This window comes from Vicugna pacos, chromosome 15 (genome assembly GCF_048564905.1).
Source record: "Vicugna pacos chromosome 15, VicPac4, whole genome shotgun sequence".
Lineage (NCBI taxonomy): Eukaryota > Metazoa > Chordata > Mammalia > Artiodactyla > Camelidae > Vicugna > Vicugna pacos.
In genome coordinates, this window is record NC_133001.1 from 1,958,691 (window position 1) to 1,971,275 (window position 12,585).

At 36.6% G+C, this 12,585-nt stretch overlaps 1 protein-coding gene across 14 annotated transcripts in view; it reads right to left on the minus strand.

Moving 5' to 3' along the window:
• The window catches only part of LOC102541550 (coiled-coil domain-containing protein 144A-like), a 134,269-nt gene that overhangs the window by 29,233 nt on the left and 92,451 nt on the right, over positions 1 to 12,585 (minus strand). For all 14 annotated transcript variants that reach the window (XM_072937405.1, XM_072937414.1, XM_072937404.1 and 11 more), the window contains 6 exons: positions 8,407 to 8,500; positions 5,941 to 5,969; positions 5,686 to 5,758; positions 3,645 to 3,890; positions 1,978 to 2,051; positions 109 to 846 (listed from right to left, as the gene is read on the minus strand). In XM_072937405.1, the coding sequence (XP_072793506.1) occupies positions 109 to 846; positions 1,978 to 2,051; positions 3,645 to 3,890; positions 5,686 to 5,758; positions 5,941 to 5,969; positions 8,407 to 8,500 (1,254 nt within the window). The remainder of the gene's footprint in view (positions 1 to 108; positions 847 to 1,977; positions 2,052 to 3,644; positions 3,891 to 5,685; positions 5,759 to 5,940; positions 5,970 to 8,406; positions 8,501 to 12,585) is intronic.

The window sequence follows — 12,585 nt, forward strand, 5'->3', positions numbered from 1 at the left end:
GTAAGTATTTGAAACAGCAGACATATCGTGACTTTTTATTTGAATCAGGTGTTTCATCTCACTGGAGCGGGCAAGCCACCAACCAAAAAGGCTTTTTGGGTCACTTACCTGAGATGTACGTCCAATGTCTGACTTCCAGTCAGTATTTTGGTTCCTTTTTTGTATTATTTTTGTATTAAGTTCTTGGTCTTCATTCACTGTAAATGGAACTCGGTTCCTTACTTCATTTTCTCTATTATAAAAACTCTCCTCATTTTTGTTAAAAACACGTTCAGTGTCTGCTTTGTCATGTTCATCTAACTTATTTTCACTTAAATAAAGTTTTGAAGATGACTGGCAACCATACTCTTTTGACTCAGACATGGAATAAGACGGAAAAACATTTTTAAGACTGGGCTCTTTGTGTTCAGAGAATGCCTGGGATCCTACAGAGACAGAGGCTCCAGGTACATCTTTTTCCTCACAATCAAATATATTATCTGTCACACTGGGAGGTAGTTCCTTTAAGTCACCATGTAGTTCCAAGTTGTCATGTAGTGACTCCACCTTACGATGAAAAGTAATTTTGCCTTTTTCATGGATTTTACTGATTTTCTGATTTGACTTCCTTGTGATACATTCAGAATTATTTTTCCAGTCTAATTTGCCTTGTATGACCCACGTGTCCTCATGCTTCTCCACACAAGAATGTTTTGAAGATACAGGTACGTCCTTTCTGTCATGTTCCTTATTCACTTCTGGTTCTCTAGGCGTTTTTTGCAGATGCACAAGTGAAAGATTAGTCTGCTTGATTTGATCTTCAGATTTCTTTTCTTTCACAGTACATGCTCGTAAAACACATGTATCCTTTAGTAGTCAAGTATGGATAAAGAAAAATTAAAAACTAATTAAAATTTAACAAACTTCTTAATCTATGTTTGGCTACTCACAAACTAAGAAATGCAACAGAACTTGCCTTAGCCTTGAAATAGGAGAAAAACAGGAACACAGAAACCTAACTTTGTCACTATTTGTTTGAACTAAACAATTCATACATGTCAAATCTACAAAGATTTAGAGATTAGATTTCTAACACTACAACGATTTCCTCACTAAAAAATATTTCACCTCACATACCTGAAATACTCAGCCCCTCCAGTGCATGTAAAGATTTTTTTTTAAAGGACTAATACTGGAGAATAAGCAACCTGCAAATTATTAGGTGCCAAAATCAACTAACATCAATCAAAGGAACAAATTCCTGAATTTAAGTGCAAATAATATACTATGATAGTGATCCATCTCAATATGTATTCGGTGCATCCAAGTTATATTATACTCTAACGTTCACTACTGAGAGTGAATAAAAGAATTTTTAATAATATTTACTGATTTCCTACCCGAAAATGAAACAATTTACAACGTTTTTGTTTGTTCCCTAATAGCAAAGGTCTAATCCTGGAAGGTTTGATTCTCTTACTAGGCAGTGGGGTTGATTCTATGACAGCTCTTCTCTCCCTGACTGTAGATTCTGAAATCGATTACATAGAGATCACAAGACAGAAGAAATCTTTCATCTGAGCATTAATGACTTGCAATTTGAATCTGCAAATTTTGGACCAATGAGAATGACTGTTCCTTTCATGAAACTAACTCGGTGGCGATCACTGCTAAATTATTTAGAATTTCAACTGCTTAACCACATGATTTCATAATTGATATCACCTTCATTATCATGTGAGGGAGCTATAAAAATGGAAGAAGTAAACAAACAACAAGGTTTTTTGCCTCAATTCCAAGGATAAAGTTTAACTATAAATTATTATAGATCCTAACAATACTTTAAGTTTTATAGCTAGATAAAATGCTTTTAAAAACTATTAAATAATTATTAATTGACTCTACAAGTCTAGTTTGAGAGGCAATTTCTTTTGAACTCTGTTATTTAAGCATACAAAGGAATATAAACCAGAGATTTAAATTCACATTTTTACATACCTGTGAGTGGTTATTTTCACTTCCAACAAGTGTTTCTTGCTCTTCCTCAGATGTCCATTCTAAGTCTAGGTATGCTGAAAAATGAATATGCTTACTTAAAATTCACTACTTAGAACAGCTAGATAAAAGGCATCATCCTCATAAAAACATAAAACACATTTCATCAATCGACAGTTTAAATTAAGCTTAATCTTTAGCTGGATATTTACTTCTTTAAGAAATATTTCTAATTATTTAAAACTTCAACAAACTATTTGGGAAATACTAGACGTTACCAGATTAAAGGCATACAAACATCTCAAAGTTTCATTCACAAATTGATTCACCACACATGAACAAAACAAAGAGAAATAAAACATTTAAAAATACAGTAGAAATATACAAAGTCACGATAGACTCTATTCTCTACCTCCTAACAGTACCTCTTTAATAACATACCAAGCTTCAAGAGCAATGTTATTCATGGTTTCCAAAACTACTGCTACTTTTTATGCTTTTATCTTTCCTTAATCTGAAACGTTTCCCTCTATTGTTCTGACAAGTTCCTTTTCCTCTTTGAAGACTCAGCTGCTCTGTGAAGTCCTCCTTGATTACAGCTGTCTTTCCATGGAGACACAAGGATCTCCTACCTCGGAACCTCACAGATTTTTCTAGTGTGTCTTCAGCAGCTGAACTTATAACTATTTCTTTACCTGTCTATCCTCTTTGCTCCTATGCTGTGGAGGACAAACTCTTAAAAGAATCTTTGTATAAAACAATCCTTATTTATTAGAAAAACTTTGAGTTTAGAGCTTGCAGTCACTACTATAGGAGATAACAGAATCTTCTGTAAACGCGACATTAATACTACAGGTAAAGAAAGAAAAGATAAAGCAACTGGAGCAGAAAAAATATTGTATAACTTATTACTACAGCTCTGATCATAGCACTGATTAAGGCACTAAATTCAATGGTATATAAATTAGAACACATATCAGATGTGGTTAATCAACAGACTGGGTATCCTAGAAGAATTACAATTGATATTCCATATATTATTTTTAAGTGATAAAGCACTCCTTAAAAACCAGTATCCATTTTGAACTATCAATCCATTGAAAATAATAAAACAAGCTGATATACCACGTGGACACGGTTAACAAGGAGGTCCTGTGTAGCAAATTCCCAATGTCTGCCACTACCGCTGGGAAAGCCACTTCTAAAATACAGAAAGGCAGAGAATATACTAGAAATATTTTGATATTTAGTTGCAGAGGTGCTTTTTCAGTTACACTGAAAACAGCTATAACTAATACATATAAATTCAGAGCTAGATAAAAATAAAGCTAAGAAACCATATTTTCAGAAGGGAATCTTTGGATGTCCACCTAGGTTTCCCAACTAGTCACAAAGCTCTAGACATCATCCTCCTACCCACTCCCAAGAGTGAGCTAAATACTAGTCTGAACGAACTTACTTTCTCCTAATCCTCTTTGCTATTTAATATGCTACTTTTGTCAGAGGATGATGAATGTAAATGTCGTGCTAAAAGGTCTTGTCTGGTTGCAGGTTGCATAAAAGGAGCAAACACAAAGGAGATCCTGCCACAAAGTGATTTCTGCAAAGTCGGAATATGGTGAAGCCACGCACAGGTAGACTATGGCTAGCTCTCTATGCTGATTTATTACCTTCTTTGCTGCTTCTGTTCTCTGGCAGCTGTGACTGACGCAGGCCACGGAGCGCTGCATTTTCTGACAGAAACACGGCTCCAATATTCATCTGTTTTTTATCTACTATGGCCGTCTGCCTCAGTTCTGTGGGTGCTGACTGGTTTGTGGTCACCGACTGTGATACCAACGGACATTGATCAGCTTTCAAAAGCTTGGCTCTTTGACCAGCCCCATTATTGGGGCTCAAACTAGTAGAATCCCAGTCTGAAGGATCAGAAAACAAAGTTTCCACTTATTAGAATGTGAATAACAATACAAACTTGACTAACTTGTATGAATTCTCTTCTCAGAGCAGCAGCCCCACATCCTCCTCTCCCCCCCAAATGCACTGCTCCTTCCCAGCTGGTTGTACTTTACATGTCATTGCTGTTCACATAGGGAACCACTGTCTCTCTTTTTTCTACTTTTAATTTCCTAGTATTACTTATTCGGATTCACTCATCACTCTCTATAAAACAGTCTATATTCCGTAAGAGCTTTATGAATAATTATGACTTTCCAACATGTAAATTTTTTCATTAGAAAATGTACGTCTAACCAGCCGTTTAAATATGCATGACAGTACTGTGTCCTAGAGACGTGGGCTTAAAGGAAACTTTTACTGAATGGTACTACTTACATTACAATGACACAGTCTTTCCTCAATGTACCAATATCTTCAGAATTCTTACCTTAAGCCTTGGATAAACATCATAAATTTATATAAGAAAGGATAGCCTTGAGCGACTAATTTTTTCCATATAAAAATAGGGTAAGTCTAGGTACAAACTAGACCCAAACAGTACAGTGTGCCACGAGACAGGAAATATATAACAAGTGTTTTCCTTTTTTTTAAAAGAATTAAGTTGTCAGATCTAAACTTTTAGAGACAAGTTAAAGGAAAAAAGGCAAGAAATGTAGAAGTGAACTTTAAAGCCCACTTCATCACAAGGGCCCCTTTATCATTTCACATCCATGAACCCTGTTTAAAACAGCAGTTCTCAAGTGCCATCTGAGAAGCCCTGAAGCCCCAAGTTCCCTCCATCTAGGGAGTCCAGGAGGTCAAAACTAATTTCACAATAATACTGAATGCTATTTTCATCCTCATTCTCCGTTAAGTGTGCAGTGGAGGTTTCCAGATACATGACATGTGATAGCTCTGATGGCTAATGGAATGTTTGTGTGTGCTTGTTTTTTACATCTTTCAGTTTTATTTTCTAATATACTAAACATCAATAGATACAACCCACTTAAAAGTTCTTCAGAATTCCCAATAATTTTTAATAGTATAAAAAATATCCTAAACCCTGAAACTTTAAGGATTATTGTTTTAAAAGATCATGTCTACCAAATACTCAGGTAGGACTAGTAACTTCCATCATTTTTAATAATCAAAGACACCACACACACACACACACACACACACACACTCACTCTCTCTCTCTCTCTCTCCTCTCTCTCCCCCCCTCCCCCCTTCCCTAATCAAAACATCCAGTTGACTTAAGATCTTTGGGCTAGGGACATAGCTCAGTGGTAGATCACATGCTTAGCATGCACAAGGTTCTGGGTTCAATCCCTAGGACCTTCATTAATAAATAAATACAGAAATAAGAAAATATCATCAATGTGATAGCACTAGATGAAATAATTAAAGTGAAATATGACTGACATGTTAGCAAGTGAAGCTTTACCCTACATAAAGGTCAGAATTCAATTAAGCATTTCAAAACTCTGGAAAAATCTTAGAACCTAATAATCAATCTCTCAGAATCCCTGAGAAGTATAGGGACTCCAAACTGTGCACTTTAGAAGTCTCTCAACATCAATAGAAACACCCGAGTCAAAGATGACATTTTAAAACTCTATTTCTTATGCTTCTATATATTTTTCAAACATGGATACCGATAATAACATCTACCTTACTTATGTCATCTTTCAATTAAATTTAAAAAAATAAAAGGAATTAGAAATAAGAAAACTGTACTTCATTTCAGAGTTAAATTTGTATTGCAAAATTTACCTGATATCAATCTTTGTAAATTCACCATTTCTCCTGTTTTTTTAGGAACAGAATCTTTCACTCCAACTGCAGGCTGTATGGTTTTTGAAACAAACCGATTAATAATGTAATTTGATACAATCTGTAGTAATAATTAAAGGGGGGGGTCTAGCTCAGTGGTAGAGTGCCTGCTTAGCAGTGCATGAGGTCCTAGGCTAAATTCCCAGTACCCTCATTAAAAAAAATATTCAAGATAAAAAGTATTGAAGTTTTTACCTTCAGGTGAGGATATTTTTCAGCAGAATCTAAAAGCCAAAAGGGACACATAATCAATTATATGTAAATATGAAAGCCAACTATCCAGTCATGCAGTTAGTACTGAGTGCAATCCTCATGCTTGCTTTGGAAATGAATACATTAGGTTTCAGTGTTTTGTTTTTCAGGGGCAGTTAGGACAGCAACAAGACAGACGTATGAATCCATTATAGATACTGAATAAAGAGCAGGAATATAGGCTTAACAAAACATGCAGTTAAGATTTCAAAAGTACGATTATGTTTCAAATGACTTTATAAAATACAAACGTGCACATATACAAACGTGAACATGCTGCCTGAGGAGGAGGAAAGCGATCTTTAATCAGAGGAACAAGTCACGGCTCCAAGAAGACAAATGTGAAAGCTGATGGCAAAATGCAACAGCACATCTTTCATGCGACTGACACCATTAGACTACAAGTATTTATCATGCTCCTCAATTTGTCCTGTAATTTAGGAAGTCCAGTTGTGATGGCAGTTCATTTGAATGTGCAATTCACTTCTCGTCAGAGAAAATGTTATGAATTGATCAGCTTGGATACACACTTGTAGAATAATCGTTCATAAAAATATTCATTTTTTCCCATACCCACGTGGGCTATTGGCATGCCTACATTTCTTGGATCCTCTAGCCATCAAAGTTTCTTGATCCACTCATGCAAGAAAGAATGTATACTGAGTTTTCAATATTGAAATCTGGTGATCAAAAAAAAATTTCATTGCCACAGAATTATTAGACGAAAGAAGTCTTATATTTCAAAACCTGTGTAGTATTCACTGAAAATAACAACTGTAGCATTTATGGAATGAATCCTATTAATTTATTTCCAAAATTGGTTTGGTAAATCAGGCTAATGTTTAAAAGGATTTTTGTGAAACAAATATCTTATCAAAAAATTAGGTATCATGAAAAAAAAAAACAAACCACCACCACAGCCAGTGCTTCATATTCAAATCAATCTCACTTGAATAACACATACCAATACAACATTATCTTTGAAGCCTGATAGAAGGAGTGGCTGTGGTTTATCCCAATTCTAGGCCCCCTCCTGATTCCAGTATTCTCTGGAGTGGCAGTGATCTAACCTGGCTTCAGTGCAAATTTACTGACGCCATCGAGAAGGAGTCCTCTCAAGTTTCCCCCTCAATTCCAAAATCACCTACCTGCAGCCTTTTCCCCCCCTCCTTCCTTCCTTTCACTTTCCTCTTCAAAGGTACCTCTAGACCTGTGGTCTTAATTCTTCCCCTTCTCTATTCTTTGGACGGATGATGCCCACCACTTCTTTTCCCTCTCTGCTCAGCAGCAGTATCTTACATCTCTAATTTCTACTTCACTCTTTGCCTCGCTCTGGCTATGAATGCGCTCAGAAAGAAAAACAAAATCATGCTTTTCCTTGATGCTGTTGTGTCTAACTCCCCAGTGGCTCTTCTTCCAGATTCCACTAAACACAAGTCTACCCTCGGAGCGTGATCTGAAGACCAGCAACAAGGGCGTCACCTGAGAGCTTGTTAGAAATGCAGACCCACTGCTCAGAATGTGCACCTTTCACTGGGTCCCCAGGTGACTGAGTAAAATGTGAGAAACTCTGGTCCATACCGAGTCTGCTTCTACAGCACTCGGACTTAACGGATCCTTCTGAAATCCAGCCGCACGCGTCTCACTGTAACACTTCCCCAAAAGCTGCAACAGGAGTTGCAGACTTTTTAGTGGACTCTTTACCAGGCTCCAGCTCCCCTGACCTCCCCGGAACGCACCCTGCCCTCTTCCTCTTTCCCACTCTCTTCTGTTGGCCTATGAGACACCATCCTATAAGGCAGCAGCACGCTGCATGACACGAAAGTCCAGACACTGACAGCTGACCACATACGCCTGTGCTCACCCACAGCAGGCACACCCAGCTCTGTGTGATCAGGTACCGCAGTCCTCACTGCCTTCCTAACGGTCAGGGAGACGGGGGAGTGGAACATTCTGCTGTGCTTCCTGGAGAAGCTTTGGTGCTGGAAGCAGCTCACTTCACACCCATCTCACTTCAAACACTCCTCTTCCTGCTTCTAAAGAACTATTCTACATTCATTACCACCTCCTGCCAGGGACCCCCCCCCTCCTTTTCCTTCATTTACTCCCCTCCTCTCTACCTCGTTCATTCTTCGCTCCCTCCTTCTCTCCTCCCCTCCTCCTGATTTCCTGACTGTCCTCAGGTCACAGCGCATCTTGAAAGAAAGCTAACAACTGAGCTCCTTAAGCAGCATTCTAGTTTAATCTGTTGTTGACACCTGGTAAGGTATACAACTTACTTCCTTTCCTCCTCTTTTTCTCTCACTATACGTTCAACAGGTGATTTTCTTTGGCTGAGAGAATAGATCCAAATCCACGTTTTAAATCAACATTCTGTCAAATGACTTTTTTAGAAAATACAGTGCTTACTTTCTATTTGTCCACTTGATGTATTTTTTTCCCCTAGACCTGCAGCTCCAGATAAATGATCAACATGGCTCGGTAGTTGAATCTCGGACGTCCTCTGTTAAAATTAACATTAATAATGAGTTGCATAAAGATTACCTGATCCCTTTGTAAGAAAATACGTGTGTTTCCTATCTTATTGTTATTTCTTAATTTCCTACTTTAAAAGCAATTAGACTTAAAAACAAAATAAGCATATCCTGGAAACCCAAATATTTAAATAGAAAATTTCATATACACTCTCTAGATCAAGTCTATCTTTTATCTTCAGTTGGCTTTTGACTCTGTAAACTGAGCATGGAAAGCCAGAGCAAATACTTTCATGGACAAAATACTGACCTACGTGCAGATTTCAACAAAGAATTAACTTCAAAACACCTAACTCCATTTTGCATTCCTCGACAAAAGAAGAGGACATTTAAAAACATACATATTTTTATATGTATAACTGAATTGCCTTGCAGTACACTTGAAACTAATATTATAAACTGACTACACTTCAATAAAAAGTAAAATTAAAAATATACATTTAAATATATTCTTTAATAACTACACGTGCTATAAATTTAAAATGTTTCTTAGGACAGATACTGTTTTTAATATTAAAATAACATACTTGACATGAAAAGAAGCCTTGGGGTCTGTCATGTTGAGTATCAACAGAACACTGTGGAAACTGCTACATTTCAGTAAACAAAGGCTTAGCGGAATCTAACTATTATTAGACAAAATTTTTATTGATAGGAAAAATAGTTGAATAAAATACCAAAGTAGAAAGAAAAACATTTATGTTAAAGTTAACAGCAGAGAAATTTTCAATGTAGCTATGCAGCTCTTCAAAAAAGTACCATAAGCTTTACTTTACTTAGGGAAGAATAAGAACAGTTTAGTGACCATCTGCACGTGCCAGGCCCTTATTATGCACATTCTCTTCTCTACACACAATAATAAGTGATTCTAAGGATGGTTACCCACTTGCTGCTTCCTGGCCACTCCAAGATGCTGGAGTACAGTGATGAGATGTGACCCGCTGTTCTCTCTGTCCGGAACATCCCTCCCCTGGACCTTCGTGTGACTGGCTCTTTCCTGTCCATCACCTGGCAGCTTTGGTCACATTCAGCTCTTTTCTGACTAAGTAAATTCCACCCTTACTCCACCCCCGTCCTAACTACAAACTCCCCCACTGTTGTCTAACCTAACGCTCTCCACGTTCCTTATGTGAAGGACTTAGTGTCCCTGATAAAGGGTTGCTGTATACTTGTTCTTCTGTTCCTGCCACTACAGCCTAACCCCTCAACTGCTACATTCGGTGTCTAACTGCCTGGTGCTAGTTGGTGTTCAGGAACAGGAATTTATTTAAGGTCAAAACACCTAAAATCCCCAGAAGGCATCAAGTACCAAAGCACTATATACCTGTTGGAGATGTCCGATAACAGTTTACTGACACTTAACATACCCCAAATGAGAACTCCCCATGCCCGCTCTAACTTTCCCATTTTATTGTCCTTCTGATTTTAAAAAAGTGTCCTCAGCATTTCAGTAGGTCACTAGTGGCCACTGTCATCATTCTGCCTTACATTTCTATAGCACCCTTTACAGTTGACAATGTGCTTTCACATTTGTTACCAGTTTTGTTCATGACACATAACCTGAGAGGTAGGTATCAGTACCATGTTTTTGAACGAGGTCACTGACATTCAAACAAGTCAGAGAAGTGTTTCCAAGATCCCACAGTGGGTCAGAACCAGGATGCTACGTCTGCTGACTTCAAGTACAGTGCTGTGCCACCAGGCAGGATCTGCCGGGATCCAAGGGCTCAGGCTCTTTTTACCTGTTTACACAGCTACCACCTTGGAATAGGTTATCACTACCCTGCACTTAGCTTCCTTCAAGTCCGGTCGCCATAAACGTATTCAGTGCATGCTATTTTCCCTACCCGAAATGGGTTGTCCTCATTAAAACATCACTAAACCAAACTGCTGCTATTTTAAACCCACATACTTATTACTATTCCCCATGCTTTTGCTTCTCCTGAAATGTTCTTTGCAGATCTAATTGACAATCCAAATATAATACTTTCAAATCACAAGCACTATCTTTTCAAGGTAAAAGTGGTTAAACAAACAAAAACACCATTCGTGTGTGTGTGTGTGTGTGTTTTTAGTACAACCTATTTCTCTCTGAATCTCACTAAGAGTTTTACACATTCATTTATAACAAAGAAACATCTGGTCACAGACTGACCAAGAATTATCTTCTTTAGTTTTTAGAAAATGTAACTTCAGAACCCAAACCAATTTCCTATGACTTCTAAGCCTTGGTTTTTGCACTACATACACCAGTTTCACTAGGTGAGTCTGGAAAATTAACAGAAGTGCACTCTGCAGTGGTATGACATGTAGCATGGAATGACTTTACTAAGTGTGGGTTAAAATGAGGAAAAAATTTTGCTGGGCAAATGTAAAAGTGAGAAAGTGAAGTCAAAACATACCTCCATTTATGTTTTAACATGACTAGTCAAGTACAAACTTAAGGTAAGAAAAAAAGGAAAATGTAAGTATAACAAGTTATGTGGAGAAATACATATATTTCAGCATTTATATATAATAGATCAGTGATGTATCAGTATTGTCAGGGATATACTATGAATGAAAGCCTCTGTTTTATTTTTATTATATATCTTTTTATTATATATATAAAAATACATAAACTATATGTGCAAACATATACATTATTCTTCAGCAAATTTTATAAAATCAAAATATAGGATACATAAAACAAAGGCCTTTGTTCATTGTATATCCCCAATAATACTGACTTGTATTACCCTACAACCGTTTGTTTATGAATACTACTATAAGAGTTAAATTTTGTCACTAGAAGTCACTCAATTGAACATGGTCATCTCTCACTACCTGAACGTTGTAAATTATTACTAGAGAGAGAGAAAAATAGATTTTAGAAAGCTCCTAACACATCAACTTTCCACCTAGAGAAAGAACAGGGAATCAGGATTCTAAGGATAATATATAGCTTAAAAAGATATATTGAATGGAACATGAGAGGGGGCTAAAAAGAAGATTAAAAAGTTTTCATCTCAAATTCTAAGCTCACAATTGGTAGATACTGAAAAACAGACTGTAATTTATTCCTATTCATCATATACTTCTTATTTATTTCCTTAGCATTTATGATATATTTTCGTCTCATAACAACTGAACTTTTACAACCTAAACAAAGGGGAATAGAAACTTAAGTCGTATTTTTAGAATTCAAATAGATTTCATTATGACATAGTACACGTATTTTATTACCTGTACCATCAAATGGATTTCATTATGATAGAGTGTGCATATTATATAACCTGCAGCATGGTGCAGAATTCCAAATCTCCTCATGCATTCACATTCAAAAAATACTAAAATGCTTCTTACATTTAAGACCTTATTCTAGGTGCTCCAGGAAATGCACAATTATGTTCCCTAATCTCTAGCGGTGTATACTGATGCAGGGGTAATAAAATGAATATGTAAATAACTATACTACAAAGTATCTGAAACTTGAAATTTTAGAATGGGACACGAGGACTAGACATACTTTTTTAAACTATAATACAAAAGAATTCTGAAGTAGGTTTTATCATATGGTTGTTATTAAGAGTCTACTTTGAGAGCTGGTTGTTATTTCAGGGAAAACATGTATTCTTCAATTAGATGAAGAGTTTTGTATATACTCTTAATGGGATAATTTAGAAAACACAGAGGAATCTATAACACGGATTTTGAGAAACAATTTTAATTTCTAAATTTCTATAACTTCAACTATTATTTTAGTCTGAATGCAGAACCAGAGACAGAAATAAAGTAAAACAAACAAACAAAAAAAAACAAAAACCTCTTTCCTCACAACTCTCTGATACCAAAATAAAAAGTGTCAAAGGGGAAAAAAAAAGACAAGTGCTACGCAGTTTTGGAACTGAAGGGCCCCAGGAAGAGTCCATGATTATCACAGTACGTAACTGTGTGCACTGAAGATGTCACTGAGGCACGAGTATTATACAAGTGCCATCAGTGTGGTTTAAAAGTCAAAGAACCCTTATCCTTGGCCAAGTTTCACACTTCCTCTGTTGTGGGAAACCTTTTC